We start from the raw sequence: 15,408 nt of genomic DNA on the forward strand, positions 1-15,408 counted from the left end.
CTCATTTTGTAATACAATGTAACTATGGAAAGATGCATATCATTTTGAAGCTCTCTTTCTCCTCTTTCCAATGATAGATAAACTGTCACCCTACACCTTTTGGTTTTCGCAATTTTCGTGATCGAAATTGCCGCGGCCGTGATTTCGATCGCGAAAATAGCGAAAACTAAAAGGCATAAGGCGGCGGTTTATATATCATTGGAAAGAGGAGAAAAAGAGCTTTAAAATGATATGCATCTTTCCATAGTTACTGCACTGCTCAGAGCCCCTTTAACCATTATACCATCCAGCCACCACTGACAAGATTGCGAGGGCTGGTTTATGTGCTGATGGGGCCCCATTCAGAGTCAAACAGGGCCCCAAGCGACTGCTTTTGTTGCCTGGTCGGTAATCTGGCCCTGCTTCCCAGTGCCACGGTGCATCTTCCGTGGAGGCATGTTGGGTTCTTCTTACGTCTCCTTTCCAGATTCTTCTGATGAGGTATCAGTGGCCTGCTGGACAAATGAAATCTCTCCTCCATCAGAGTCTGCTTCGTCCATTTCCTGAAGCCAGGCCAAAGCCTGTCTCGTGGAGAGGTTCTTCCTGCGTGACAGTGATACGCAGGCCATCCTGATGTGTGTTCTTAGAAATGCGAAGAAGAAATGATTCTCCCACCTGCGTCGGTCTGCTTTTATGCACAGTACTGTGTCATGCCACTCCCTTACATACACTGCTACAATGGACAGCATCACACCTTTTGGCCACCTCTACAGCATTCATATGTTGTGAAAAGCCAGCATTACAGTATCTGCCATACTGCCATCAATGCCATAGCAATGGAATGCCTCAGTCTGTCATCATTTGTCATGTCAATGGAACACTGCCAAAAGTGCCAATTGCCCTCTGATTGCATTTTGCTGCATGAATCAGCATCAGAGTTCCGTGTCTGCGTGGGTTTCCCCCGGGCACTCCATTTTCCTCCCACATCCCCAAAACATACAGATAATTTAATTGGCTTCCCCATAAAATTGGCCCTAGATGACGATACATACACTACATGATACATACATAGACATACTGTATGATTATGACAGGGACTAGATTGTGTGAGCCCCTTTGGGGGACAGTTAGTGACGAGACAATATACTCTGTACAGTGCTGCGTAATATGTCGGCGCTATATAAATACTTAAATAAAATAAAATCTGCCCATGCCTTTCCACCCATACTGCCCTCACTCATGCAACCCCCAATATCTGCTACAGGCATTCCTACCCCCACCTCTGTTTCACCTCAGACACTTCGTCTACACTTCAGAGTCCTCTACACTTCACACTATTTGTGTACAAACATACGTTGGAGACTGAAGTGTTAGCAAGTGTTCATTGTATTCATGTCATTGTATCAGCAACTTTTCATTCTGTTTTCACACAATTTTTTATAAAAGACTTGTGTTTCCATATATTGTGAATGTGTGTCTTTAATATTTGCAGGTCAGTGAATGTGGGGGATATTTTGTATAGATACGGCAGGCATATCTGAAGGTTTCCATGTCTTACACACAGGTTTAGATCTGCCTTGGATCTGAGCTACTCTGAGTAAACAAATGGAAATGTGCGAGGCCTCACAGGTAATGGGTGTGTTTTCAGAACAAAATAAAGAGAACAATGGAGCTGATGGAATGTTAAAAAACTCAGCAGGGGTGCTAGTAGGTGTGTGGTCCCGGGAATTTACGCAGATCTGCGCATGCCTGGTAAATCTAGTGTTAAGGAGAAGGCCCCCAAAAATGTTACCTTCAGAAACTTGGAGTGGTTTCCACCGAAAAGGCTGGGCATGGTAGCTTCTTGGATTGGCGGTTGCGTATTGTGTGGCATAACGGTTGGTCTCAGCCACAATTAAGTCGTAGAGACCAGCAATGATCAGAAAAAAAATTTCTGTCACTGCGGTGGGGCGGGTGAGGGTTTGGCCGGGTGATCAGAACCCCGCAGGGGGCAGATTAGGGCCTGATCTGATGGATAGGAGTGCTAGGGGGTGACAGGTGGTGACAGGAGGTGATTAATGGGTGTCTCAGGGGGTGATTAGAGGGGAGAATAGATGCAATCAATGCACTGGGGAGGTGATCGGAAGGGGGTCTGAGGGGGATCTGAGGGTTTGGCCGAGTGATCAGGAGCCTACACCTGGCAAATTAGGGCCTGATCTGATGGGTAGGTGTGCTAGGGGGTGACAGGAGGTGATTGATGGGTGTCTCAGGGTGTGATTAGAGGGTGGAATAGATGCAAGCAATGCACTGGGGAGTTGATCAGGGGGGTCAAAGGGTGATCTGAGGGTGTGGGCGGGTGTTTGGGTGCCCGCAAGGGGCATATTAGGGTCTGATCTGATGGGTAGCAGTGACAGGGGGTGACGGGGTGATTGATACGTGATCAGGGTATGATTAAAGGGGAGAATAGATGCAAGCAATGCACTGGCGAGGCGATCAGTTGGGGTCAGATGGCGATCTGAGGGTGTGGGTGGGTAATTGGGTGCTCGCAAGGGGCAGATTAGGGTCTGATCTGATGGGTTGCAGTGACAGGTGATGACAGGGGGTGATTGTGGGTGATTGATGGTTGATCAGTGGGTGATTAGAGGGGAGCACAGATGTAAACAGTGCACTTGGGAGGTGATCTGAAGGGCAGGTCGGCAGGCGATCTGAGGGTGTGGGCGGGTGATCAGGTGCCCGCAAGGGGCAGGTTAGGGTCTGATCTAATAGGTGGCAGTGACAGGTGGTGACAGGGGGTGATTGATGGGTGATTGACAGGTGATCAGTGGGTGATTACAGGGGAGAATAGATGTATACAGTACACGGGGGGGGGGGGGGGGGGCTGGGGATGATCTGAGGGTGTGGGGGGATGATCAGGAACCTCCAGGGGGCAGTTTAGGACCTAATCTAAAATATAGCGTTGACAGATAGTGACAGGGGGTGATTGATGGTTAATTAGGGGGGTGATTGGGTGCAAACAGTGGTCTGAGGGGGTGATCGGGGGGGGGGGGTGTCTGAAGGGTGCTGTGGGCAATCAGGGAGCGTTGGGGCAGGATCAGTGTGTGTGTGTGTGTGTGTGTTTACATGCACAGCTGCCTCCTCCCCTGGTGGTCCCTCGATCCTTGGGACCACCAGGGGAGGAGGCAGCCTGTATAATACACTTTGTATACATTATAAAGTGTATTATACACTTTGTATGCGGCAGATCGGGTGTTAACAACCTGCCAGCACTGCTAATTGGCCGGCGTGTTGATGTCACGGGTGGGCTGAGCCTAGTGCCGGCGGATGCGTGCGCCCCCGGGTAATCAGTCCCCCAGGTGCCGCCGATCGGCGTTATGCAGTCCTGGGGGTGCCACTTTGCTGTCACCTATTGGTAGTGGGCGGTCGGCAAGTGGTTAAATGGAAAAAATTTAGGTGGCTTACCTCAGTGACGACAATTTTGTATAAACAAAGGTTTTTTATTTAGCTCAGGCAACGCATTTTGCCAATTAAGAAAAAGCCGCCCAACATAAGGAGCCTTCAGAGGCTCCCTATGTTGGACGGCTTTTTTTTAATTGGTAATTTTATTGACCTGAGGAAGCAGGCTCAGACCCACGAAACGCATTGCCTGTTCTAAATAAAAACCCTTTGTTTACACAAAGTTATTGTCACTGAGGTAAGCCACCTCAATTTTTTCATTTTGTTCTGTTTTTTTAGGAGGTTTTACATACACCAAGTCACCTCTTTTCCCGTATTTTGCTTAAAATATCCCCCAACAGAACTTGGTGGGGTCGAGACAGACCTCAAGTGGTCTTGACCACAGTGGTCACCTGTTTCTGTTACCTAGGAGAGCGACCGCATCCAGTTCCAGTTGGGCCACCCCGAGTGGAGTCGGGTTCATTGTCTTCACCTGCTTCCTGTGGTTGGTTGCCCCCCCCTTGCAACCCGCCTTTGTGAGTAGAGCATCAATTTTCATTTAATTGCAAATTCTGCATTCATACATATTGCACTACTGGGCTCCCATTTTTGTTTCCTGAATATTTCTTCAGGGCCCTTTTCCACTAGAGCGATTGTGATTGCTGAATCGCAAAATCGCAAATCGCTAGTGATTTTTAAATCGCTAGGGTTGTTACTTTATCATAGAAATCACGAGAAGTATTTTCCACTACAGTGATTCGATTTGGAAATCGCTAATCGCAAATCCCAATCGCTTGCTGGAGCGATTTTTACAATGATAATGCAATGCAAATGAAAATCGCAAATCGCAATCGCATAACAGAATTAATGAAAAATCGCAATCGCAATCACTGGCGTTTGTGATTTGTGATTGCGATTGCTAGTGGAAAAGGGCCCTTAGGGTGTCAAGACCCCCCCACTACTCTACGCTCTAGTGGTTAAACTGCCAAAAATGATCACTAGAGTTGCTACATGTGCATAGAAAAATTCAGTTTATTGTGTAGTGTGAACTTTAAGTGCACCAGGCTTGTGACCCTATTTTAACCACTTAAGCCCAACTGGATGGATATATCAGTCCAGCAGGAGCTGCTCAGCGTCAATCTGGACAGATATATCCATCCATCTGTGTTGCCATAGGTGCGTGCACATATGCGGCCACACGCAGCTTGTTCTTGGCAGCTGTCACAGTGGATTGATTGAGGAGGGGGAATGAGTGTTCCTCCGAGCCAACCAAAGCCCCTGTGAATGAATCAACATGCCTTGAATCACAAGGCCTGTTGATTCATAAAAGTTAATGTATGGGAAGTGCGCAGACAGGGTAAAATTGCTTCCATTCTTAAGGTGAAGTGAAGTGGTTAAAACAACACCCATAAAAACAACAGCAAGCAATGAGCACTTAATCATATACTCCCACTAAGCCTATGCAAATCCTGTTGATCGACAATTGTGATCGGTCATCTGTGGGCCCTCCACCAGTGCGCATCATGAGGCCTCTCTCACACATAGACAAACTCGGCTTGATGTAAAACAAATCTGATAGATGTTAGTACATCATGCCCTGTGACATCACAATGAGACTACTGTTCAGATGTTGTATAGATAACTCTGTTGGTAAAGTCTTGTACATTTGCATCTAATTAGAAGGTAGTCTCCATAAAGATAACTAAATTTGTGTATGGTTTAGTTCATGATCAAGGCAAGGGCACTGATACCCAAAGGTATGCAATGACAATACTGACAGTGCTGTGAGGTAATGTTGGCTGTGGGGAGGTCCCCCCTTCACTTACAGCTCCAAAATCATGTGGGAGCAGCGTGTGAAGCATCCAGCCCTCGAACCACGCATCCCCTCAGTTTTCAGTGTCTCCTTGGATCCAGCGTGTGTGCGGAGTGTGCAAAGTGCCCAGCGTCCTGGGTCACATGAGTGCTCGCTGTACTGGTCCCTACCCACTGACACATTTTGCCCCACCTCCGAGGATTTCTCAAAGTGAATGGTGTCATAGACCGCACGGGCCGGTCCTTGATTGGGTCAATCGCTCAGAGTCAGAAACTCGGTCTTGCTGTCGCTTTGTGCATAGATGCCCATATGTGGATTCGTAATCTATGAACCGACTAGCCGAGAGGAGCGTCCTGACTCCAAAGGATTTACCACACACATACAATTCAAATGCTTGCCACCACATGTGAGTCAGCACATGACTGTAAATATATTAGCACACTGCGAACACTAAGTTAACCCTTAGCTGTATGCAGGGATCAGCGCCAGATCTGTCTATCTGTGCCCGATTCCAGCATACGGGTTGTAAATACAAGATACTCTAGAACACAAGGTAACGGTTTCGAAGGAGTAAGTACGATTGTGTATGTTCAGGAACAGGTCATAACCATAAAACAATTTTTAAATGTTTTAATAACAAAAATGAATTACATACATTTACATACACTAATTAACATATACACACAAAGCTTAAAATAAAAGGGAATAATTGTGAAAGGTTTACTTAGCCGAAATGCAGTCTGTGTGGGGATATTTCCTTCTGGGAAAATAAATGCAAAGTCCTTGGTTTCAGAATCATAGGCCTTTAGGTATATTTTGTAATCCAAGCAGGGGCGTAACTTGAAACCACTGGGCCCCCCTGCGAAACTTTGGATGGGGCCCCCACATCCAAACTCCCCCTGCTCCCTGATGCCTAACCCTAACCTCCCCACACCCTGCACAAAGTGCAAGTGGGCGCCCAAATTGCCTGATTTTAGACTCCCCCAAATTGCCAAACTCCCCCCCCCCCCAAAAAAAAAAAATCTGGCTGGAACCCCCCACTAACAAACTAGAAATCATGCAGGCCGCCAAGCCCCCCTTCCCCAAACCGAATTCAGGCACATACCGCCCCCTCTCTCAATAAGTAAATCAGGCAGGAGCATCCTGAATGAGACACACACACAAAGCATAGCACCCTGACTGAGACACACACAGCACCACATCCTGACTGAGACACACACACAGCAGCACACTGACTGAGATACACACACACAGCACACTGCCAGAGATGCACACAGCACACACAGCACACTGACTGAGATACACACTGACTGAGACACACACACAGCACACTGACTGAGATGCACACACAGCACACTGACTGAGATACACACAGCACAGCATCCTGACTGAGACGCACACACAGCACACTGACTGAGACGCACACACAGCACACTGACTGAGACGCACACACAGCACACTGACTGAGACGCACACACAGCACACTGACTGAGACGCACACACAGCACACTGACTGAGACGCACACACAGCACACTGACTGAGACGCACACACAGCACACTGTCTGAGACGCACACACAGCACACTGACTGAGACGCACACACAGCACACTGACTGAGACGCACACACAGCACACTGACTGAGACGCACACACAGCACACTGACTGAGACGCACACACAGCACACTGACTGAGATGCACACACAGCACACTGACTGAGATGCACACACAGCACACTGACTGAGATGCACACTGACTGAGATATACACACACACACAGCACACTGACTGAGACACACACAGCACACTGACTGAGATGCACACAGCACACACAGCACACTGACTGAGATACACACACACACACACAGCACACTGACTGAGACACACACAGCACACTGACTGAGATGCACACAGCACACACAGCACACTGACTGAGATGCACACTGACTGAGATACACACACAGCACACTGACTGAGACACACACAGCACACTGACTGAGACACACACAGTACACTGACTGAGACACACACAGTACACTGACTGAGACACACACAGTACACTGACTGAGACACACACAGCACACTGACTAAGATACACACACAGCACACTGACTGAGACACACACAGTACACTGACTGAGACACACACAGTACAATGACTGAGACACACACAGTACACTGACTGAGACCCACACAGCACACTGACTGAGACCCACACAGTACACTGACTGAGACACACACAGTACACTGACTGAGACACACACAGTACACTGACTGAGACACACACAGCACACTGACTGAGACACACACAGTACACTGACTGAGACACACACAGTACACTGACTGAGACACACACAGTACACTGACTGACATACACACAGCACAGCGTCCTGACTCCTGACAGACACTCACACACAGTTTCTCACAACTAACGGCAGGGTGACATCTTCCTCCTGGCTGACGGCTGTGTCTCCCTCCGTCTTGCGTGCTTGAGGGGGCGGGAACCGGAGGCCAAGAAAGCATCTGAGCATCCGAGAGGAAGTAAGCCCCCAGGTCCTAGTGCCCTCCACCGCACAGAAAGCCTGCTGCTGCTCTGCTCAGCAAGGAAAACATTATTGCGTCCGTCCACCCGCTCGTTACTGCATACGGGCGGGTGGTGGGTCCCAGAGCCGCGGGCCCCCTCTCACTCCGGGCCCCCCTGCATTTGCTACCCTTGCAGGGGCGGTAGTTCCGCCGGTGAATCCAAGCAGATGTTACAGTTCCAAGATGGCTGCTAACCACATGGTCCTCTGGTTAGCAGCAGCAGGCTCTCGTGAAGATGAGATTTGGAGGACTAAAGTCCGCCTGCTGGCAATGTGCTTTTGATGAAGCTGGTTTGGGGGTGTGGCAACCCCAGCCCCCTCTGAATTACCCACCAATGACAGTCCACCTCCTCCTAGGAGGATTTTGAGCTTAAATTGTAAAACACTGTAACTCATAAACTATACATGTCATATGTAGGTGGATAGCAGATTCATACTTGTCAGAAAATTCCGATTAATATGACATCTTGCATGAGTGCATTAGGCTGTCCTGTCCCCGAGAAGGGCCATACACCAATAACGGGACAGGTTATGGTTATGAATTTTATATCAGCACATTGGGCAGATTTTGACGAATAAAACTATATTCATTCCATAGCTGTGCTATACACGGTTTTCATTTACAGACCGAAATCATAAACCACATGCATTTAAATCTGCCCCCCAAGCAGTGCCAGGGCGGCTAGCTCTTCCGTGGACCCCTGTGGAGCTAGCTTCCTTTGTCTTCCCTTGCGAAAAGGACCTTTTGGTGTGTTAATTATCATCTAAGGGTGACCAGCTACAACAACCTTTGATGTATTACACCAGGATTCTGCTAGGGTTTCACACCTCTGTTTCACTGGCCAGCAAGGAATTCCTTTGAACAGTTAATTCAAACAACCATGCCTTCACTGGTCAACAAACATCCTTCCTTAAAAGAATAAAATTACTATTTCCCTACCATAGGGATTCCTAACAGCATACCAATCACAATCGCTCATCACCAGTATACTACTCATATTACACTACACAGTGCCACAGAATATGTTGGCACTCTATAAATCAATAATTATACATTTTAGATAACAGTATCAGTTCCCAATACTCAAACTCCAGAAGGGGTCCACCCTTTAACCAAATAGTTTAGTATTAACTTGCACTGCAAGTTAATAATGGGCTCTAGGTCTGTCACCTCTGCCACCGGTCTGCCACCGGTCCGCGTGTGCACACCCGCCTGAGAACCCAGGTTCCAGAAAATAATCTAGATAATTTATACCTTTTGGTCTAAGCACAAAAGACAAAAAAAAAGACTGCACTCACAGTGTGTACCTATGGTGGTGAATCGCAGCTTCCACAGGTCTCATAGGATTGGTGGGCTATTTATAGAGGAAACAGCCAGTAAAAAAGGCACCAGGTAAAAAGGACAGAGATAGCTGCCAGTAGAATACTGGTAAAATTACAAATATTCTACTACTTAAAGGAATCCAGGCAGGCGCCGGAGAGATATGTAGAAGGCGTACTTCTCTTGTGCAGACTGGCCATGACTGGCTGAAATTACGGGACTCGGTACCAGAGCTTCAGAAGGCTGAGGATGGCGGCATGAAAGCGATCCATGCGGATGGGGCTGGAGGAGGCCCCAGGTATGTATAAAACTTTTATATTTTCTCGGCTCTGGTGCACTTTAATTACAACAGTAAACTATTGGTAATCTTTGCTAATATTTAACTATTTCCTAACCTTACTCTCATACAGAAACCTTCTTCTACAGATGCCTAACCCTAAGACACCCCCCCCCCCCGCGGTGCCCAACTTCGACCGCCACCCAATGGGGCCTAACCTTAACCCCACCTGGTGGTGCCTAACCTTAACCCTCCACCCTGTGCCTAACCTGAACTTCTAGGCACTCTGAGGCAGGGAACACACTTGCAGGGCCGTTTTCCCCTGCGTTTCCCAGGTTTCCGTCGGGTTTTGCGGTCGCGTCTAACGCGTGCGTTTTTCCGCGTCCGTTTCTGCGTTTCTGCGTTTGCATGGCATGTAGTGTCATGCAATGTGCGGAAAAAAGCAGAAAACTGTGCGGCTACAAAACGCGGAAAAAAACGCGAACGCAAACGCGCACAAACGCATGCAGCGCAGCGTTTCCCGAGCTAGGCTATTATTTTCAATAGCCTCTAAAATCGTGCGCGTTTTGCCGTTCGCGGCAAAACGCGCAGAAACGCATGTAGTGTGTTCCCTGCCTCAAGGTCTAATCAGCTCTGGATATCCAGGACAAGTTCTCCTCTTGGCTGTAGTGCACTTAACAGGGAATAGACTGTATCAATGTGGTTAGTGCAATAAGCAGTAAGCTCCAGTATATGGATCCAAAGGTTTATTATTTTAAAACATTGGTACAACACCTGTATTGTTGTATCTATTGTCTATTACCAGTATTGTTCTGTCAACCCTGTTATCATTGTCTGTAATCCTATTTATTGTACAGTGCTGCGTAATATGTTGGCGCTATATAAATCTAATAAATAATAATAATAACTTGTTTTGCAGGAGTTCATAGAACAATAAACAGTGGTGCCCTTTTTTTTAGAGAGCAGGGAAAAAAGGGGAATAAGGAGACTAGATTTCAGCCAATAGACATGGGTATACAAATATGACTATTCAAAAAGGTATAGGGTTACTAGGGAGACAAGCTAGACACATTACAATAACAAGGCATTCTCTAACGATAAACTAGAGCAGACATTATGCTATATACATTTCCTATGGAATGTGTATTAGCTTTATTTGCATTCCATTCCATAAACAAAAAATTATATGTATTTTATAAAAAGAAAATGGACATATTAAAAAACTCCATGCAAGTCAGTGTCCATCAATAGTCCACTGCCTATAAAAGGGTAATGAGGATAGAAAAAAGAATGTACTGTAATTCTCAGCTTATCTCTTCAATACATTTGTACAGGTGTAAAAGTAGGCGTAAAAGTATTGTCAAAATTATTATTATTTTCGTACTGGTGGTTTCAAAGGCATTTTATTGATAAACTGGGGGAAAAAATCACCTAGAGAAAATTTAGGAGAAAAACTGAATTGAATAAGAATCCCAGCATTGGAACTGCATTCAACATAAAATGTTTCTGGAGCTTTGAAAGTTTGTCAGTTAACAGATATCGTTGTGTAATTGAGGAACAATTGAACAATTGTTACTTTGATTTTTTGTACTGGACTGCTAAATGGAATTCTCCCTTCGCTTGTGTAAAATTTATTTAGAACTAAAATGTGTTGAAAGTAGTTTAGAACTAAAATGTGTTGTGCATATTGAATTGATGTGTCTCTGTAAAATGTATTAACTACAGGCTCACTATACATCAGCAGTTCTGGATGTGAAGCCTTTCTTCCAGGGGCATAAACAAGTGATTTGCATATTCAGGAGTGAGATATTGTAGGAAACCACAGGTTCTCACATAAAGCTGAATTACCGCAAATACCTTCTATTTTAAGAAGGCAAGATTACATTCAGAACATTTTAGGCCAGCCCAATAACCCTGTAAAATTTCTCTTGAACACTGGTTTTATTTGGTTCAGACTAGTATGACCGCGATTTATGACAAATGTTACAAGGCTCTTGAGTTGTATATTTTATTTGTGACCTGTTTTGTTTACACTGTGCTTCAAGTGAAGTTTTTCTGCTGTGATACTTACATCTCATCAGGTGTAAGGAGTAAGGATTTATTGTGTTTTTGGCTCAGTTCTATCTGTACTTTGTACCATTTTCTGTTACTATTTTGTGGTTCTTTTGTCTGGATATTAAGCAAGGTGTATTGCTTTTTCTTTATATTTAAAAAATGTGCCTTTCATATAGTGCATACAATAAGGATATGTAAGAATGTATGTACTATAGACACAGGGGTCTAGTCCTGGAAAAAGAGGTGAGTGGACTCACCCTAAAAGCCTCTGCGCTGCGCGGGGCACACCAAAAATGGGCGTGGTTAAGCATAGCGCGGGCGTGGTCATGGGTGGGGCCAAATATACATGGCCTTAGCAGTGGTATAAAAGGTCTGTCAGGGGAAGTTTGAGCTCTGTCGTAGTGTATCCCCCAAAAGTAGATGTATTCTGACAGCATTTCACCAAACATACACATAATCTGGCAGAGGTTCCTCCAAAATACAGATAATATGGCAGTGGTTCCCCCAAAATAGACAATCTGGCAGCAGAAGTTCCCCCAACATACACATAATCTGGAAGCAGTTCCCAAAAATTCGCGAAACCTGGCAGTGGATCACCCAACATACACATAACACCCAAAATACATGTAATTTGGCAGCAGTGGTTCCCCAAACATACACAACCTGGCAGCGGTTCCCCAAAATACACGTTATCTGGCATCAGCAGTTCACCAAAAATACAGATCTGACAGCAGTTCCCCCAAAATAGGTACCCCCAGTATAGATAGCCAGGTCTATAGGTGTCCCCAGTATAAGTAGCCATGTGTATAGTTTCCCCAGAATAGGTGGTCAGGTGTAGAGATGTCACAAGAATAGGTAGCCAGGTGTATAGATGTCCTCAGAATAGGTGGCCAGGTGTATAGATATTCCCAGAATAGGTGGTCAGATGTATAGATGCCCCCAGAATAGGCAGCCAGGTCTATAGGGGTCTCCAGTATAGCCAGGTGTCCCCAGTATATGTAACCAGGTGTTCAGGTGTCCTCAGTATATGTAGCGAGGTGTATAGGTGTCACCAGTATATGTAGCCAGGTGTATAGGTGTCCCCAGTATATGTAGCCAGGTGTATAGGTGTCCCCAGTATATGTAGCCAGGTGTATAGGTGCCCTCAGTATATGTATCCAGGTGTATAGGTGCCCCCAGTATAGCCAGGTGTATATGTGCCCAGTATATGTAGCCAGGTGTATAGGTGCCCCCAGTATATGTAGCCAGGTGTATAGGTATCCCCAGTATATGTAGCCAGGTGTATAGGTGCCCCCAGTATAGCCAGGTGTATATGTGCCCAGTAAGTGGCTGGATGGTGTACTGGTTAAGGGCTCTGCCTCTGACACAGGAGACCTGGGTTCGAATCTCGGCTCTGCCTGTTCAGTAAGCTTGTACCTATTCAGTAGGAGATCTTGGGCAAGTCTCCCTAACACTGCTACTGCCTATAGAGCGCGTCCTAGTAGCTGCAGCTCTGGCGCTTTGAGTCAGACAGGAGAAAAGCGCGATATAAATCTTCTGTGTTTGTCTGTGTTTGTATATGTAGCGAGGTGTATAGGTCTCCCCAGTATATGTAGCCAGGTGTATAGGTGTCCCCAGTATATGTAGCCAGGTGTATAAGTGTCCCCAGTATATGTAGCCAGGTGTATAGGTCCCCCCAGTATATGTAGCCAGGTGTATAGGTGCCCCCAGTATATGTAGCCAGGTGTATAGGTGACCCCAGTATAGCCAGGTGTATATGTGCCCAGTATATGTAGCCAGGTGTATAGGTGCCCCCAGTATGTGTAGCCAGGTGTATAGGTATCCCCAGTATATGTAGCCAGGTAAATAGATGCCCCAGTATAGCCAGGTGTATATGTGCCCAGTATATGTAGCCAGGTGTATAGGTGTCCCCAGTATATGTAGCCAAGCGTATAGGTGTCCCCAGTATAGCCAGTCTATAGGCATCCCCAGAATAGGTATCCAGGTGTCCCCCCAGCAGGAGGGGAGCAGCACAGTGAAGAAGAGTATTGTGCAGAGCAGTGCGGACGTCTCCCCCCCCCCCCCTTCCCTCACCTTGGGGCTCCTCTTCCTGGCTCTCCCCTCCAAAACATTTGCAGCGGTGGAGGCTGGCAGCGGGCATCAGTGGGCAGGACTTACCTCCTCCTCATTCCGGCGAGTTGAAGCTGTGCCGCTAGTCTGGTCTAGTCAAGACCAGAGCAGTGGCACGCACAGCTTCAACTCGACGGAACAGGAGGCGGTAAGTTCCGCCCACTGATGCCCGCTGCCAGCCACCGCCGTAAATGTTTTGGAGGGGAGAGCCAGGAAGAGGAGCCCCAAGGTGAGGGAAGGGGGGGGGGGGGAAAGACGTCTGCTCTGCACAATGCTCCCCTCAACTGCGCTGCTCCCCTCCATATATGCTAGGGTGGACGACATCCACTCTCCAAAAAAAGTAAGTGGACGTCGTCCACCCGCGTTCACGCAGGACTCGACCCCTGTATAGACATATGTACACAGCGTAGTGGTTAGCTCTCTCGCCTTGCAGCGCTGGGTCCCTGGTTTGAATCCCAACCAGGGCACTATCTGCAAAGAGTTTGTATGTTCTCTCCGTGTCTGTGTGGGTTTCCTCCGGGCACTCCGGTTTCCTCCCACATTCCAAAAACATACAGATAAGTTAATTGGCTCCCCCTAAAAAAATTGGCCCTAGACTACAGTACTTACACTACATAATATAGACATATGGCAATGGTAGGGATTAGATTGTGAGCTCCTTTGAGGGACAGTTAGTGACAAGACAATATATATATACACTGTACAGTGCTGCGTAATATGTCGGCGCTATATAAATACTAAATAATAATAATAATAATTTCTTCCTGGGAATATCGTATTGTAAATGTGTAAATCCCTTGCTTCACTGAAGTTCAATTTAAAGTCAACATTACATCTTTATTAATTTCAGGTATCTCGTGAATGTGGATCAAGTTCTTCATCTTGCAGCCCTGAATGGAATGAATCTGATTTTAGTGGAAGTCAAAGTGGCAAGTGAAAGAATTATTTGCAATTTATAAATGTACTCATTGTTGGCATGTGCTATTTTTCTCAGAGGAAGAGTAAAGTGAAATTTACTTCCCAATTAAATATTAAATGTGAATCAGGCTCTAAATGAGATTTAAATGTTCTCTGGTCAAACATTGTATAGTTTAATTTCAAGAAACAAAATTTAAAGTATTAATAATTAGGCCATAACTAGCACAACTCCTCAGCTTAACATCATTTTTGGAAAATGACTGGAGACAAATTCCTCACAAAACATAAGCTTTTAAGTGTTCTTCATGTCATGTTCTCAAACAAACTGTAGATTAGAATGCATAATAAATTTAACTGATTCTAGCGTATTAAACCATAGCCATTGAAAGGTAAGTCATTTCCACCAGTATGTAAGTTCATAAGGACCAAAGCAAACACATAGGGTCTGCACACTGTTTAAATAAAGCAAGTGTCTTTTATTGATACATAATCCAGTATTATCCAATGAGCATTTCGGGGGCCGCACAGTGTTCCCTTTGTCTGGAACAGAATGATACATGCTAAAGCGCAAGGCAGGAGTAAATGTGGTTAACCCCATATGACCACACACCCTCCTCAATTGCTAATTTCTCGGCAACAGCTGATTAGCATATGTTAACAATAGACAGGGTAAGCAGTAAACATTGTATGAAAACGCAATCGCTTGCCTGAACTGATTGTTGTTGCGTTGCCAGATCAACATTTGATGTCTAGGGGGGTCTTCTTTTGGAAATCTAGCTTTCATAGCTGCTAGAGGAAGTCTGTTCATGAAGCATTTTGCCTGTGACTTGTTAATTAGCCAGAGGTGTGAAACCCTAGCTGGAATCCTGGTGTAAAACTCAAAGGTTGTTCTAGCTGGTCAAGCTTAGATGATAATTAACACACCACAAGGTAGCTTTCATCCAGGG

General features: G+C 46.0%; 1 protein-coding gene across 1 annotated transcript in view; it reads left to right on the forward strand.

The window, feature by feature from the left end:
- Positions 1 to 14,480, forward strand: part of MYOG (myogenin) — a 75,787-nt gene extending 61,307 nt beyond the window's left edge. Inside the window, exon 2 of the mRNA XM_068266245.1 lies at positions 14,394 to 14,480. Within this exon, the coding sequence (XP_068122346.1) occupies positions 14,394 to 14,480 (87 nt within the window). The remainder of the gene's footprint in view (positions 1 to 14,393) is intronic.
- Positions 14,481 to 15,408: the final 928 nt, after the last annotated feature.

The sequence above is a fragment of the Hyperolius riggenbachi genome, chromosome 2 (assembly GCF_040937935.1).
Source record: "Hyperolius riggenbachi isolate aHypRig1 chromosome 2, aHypRig1.pri, whole genome shotgun sequence".
Lineage (NCBI taxonomy): Eukaryota > Metazoa > Chordata > Amphibia > Anura > Hyperoliidae > Hyperolius > Hyperolius riggenbachi.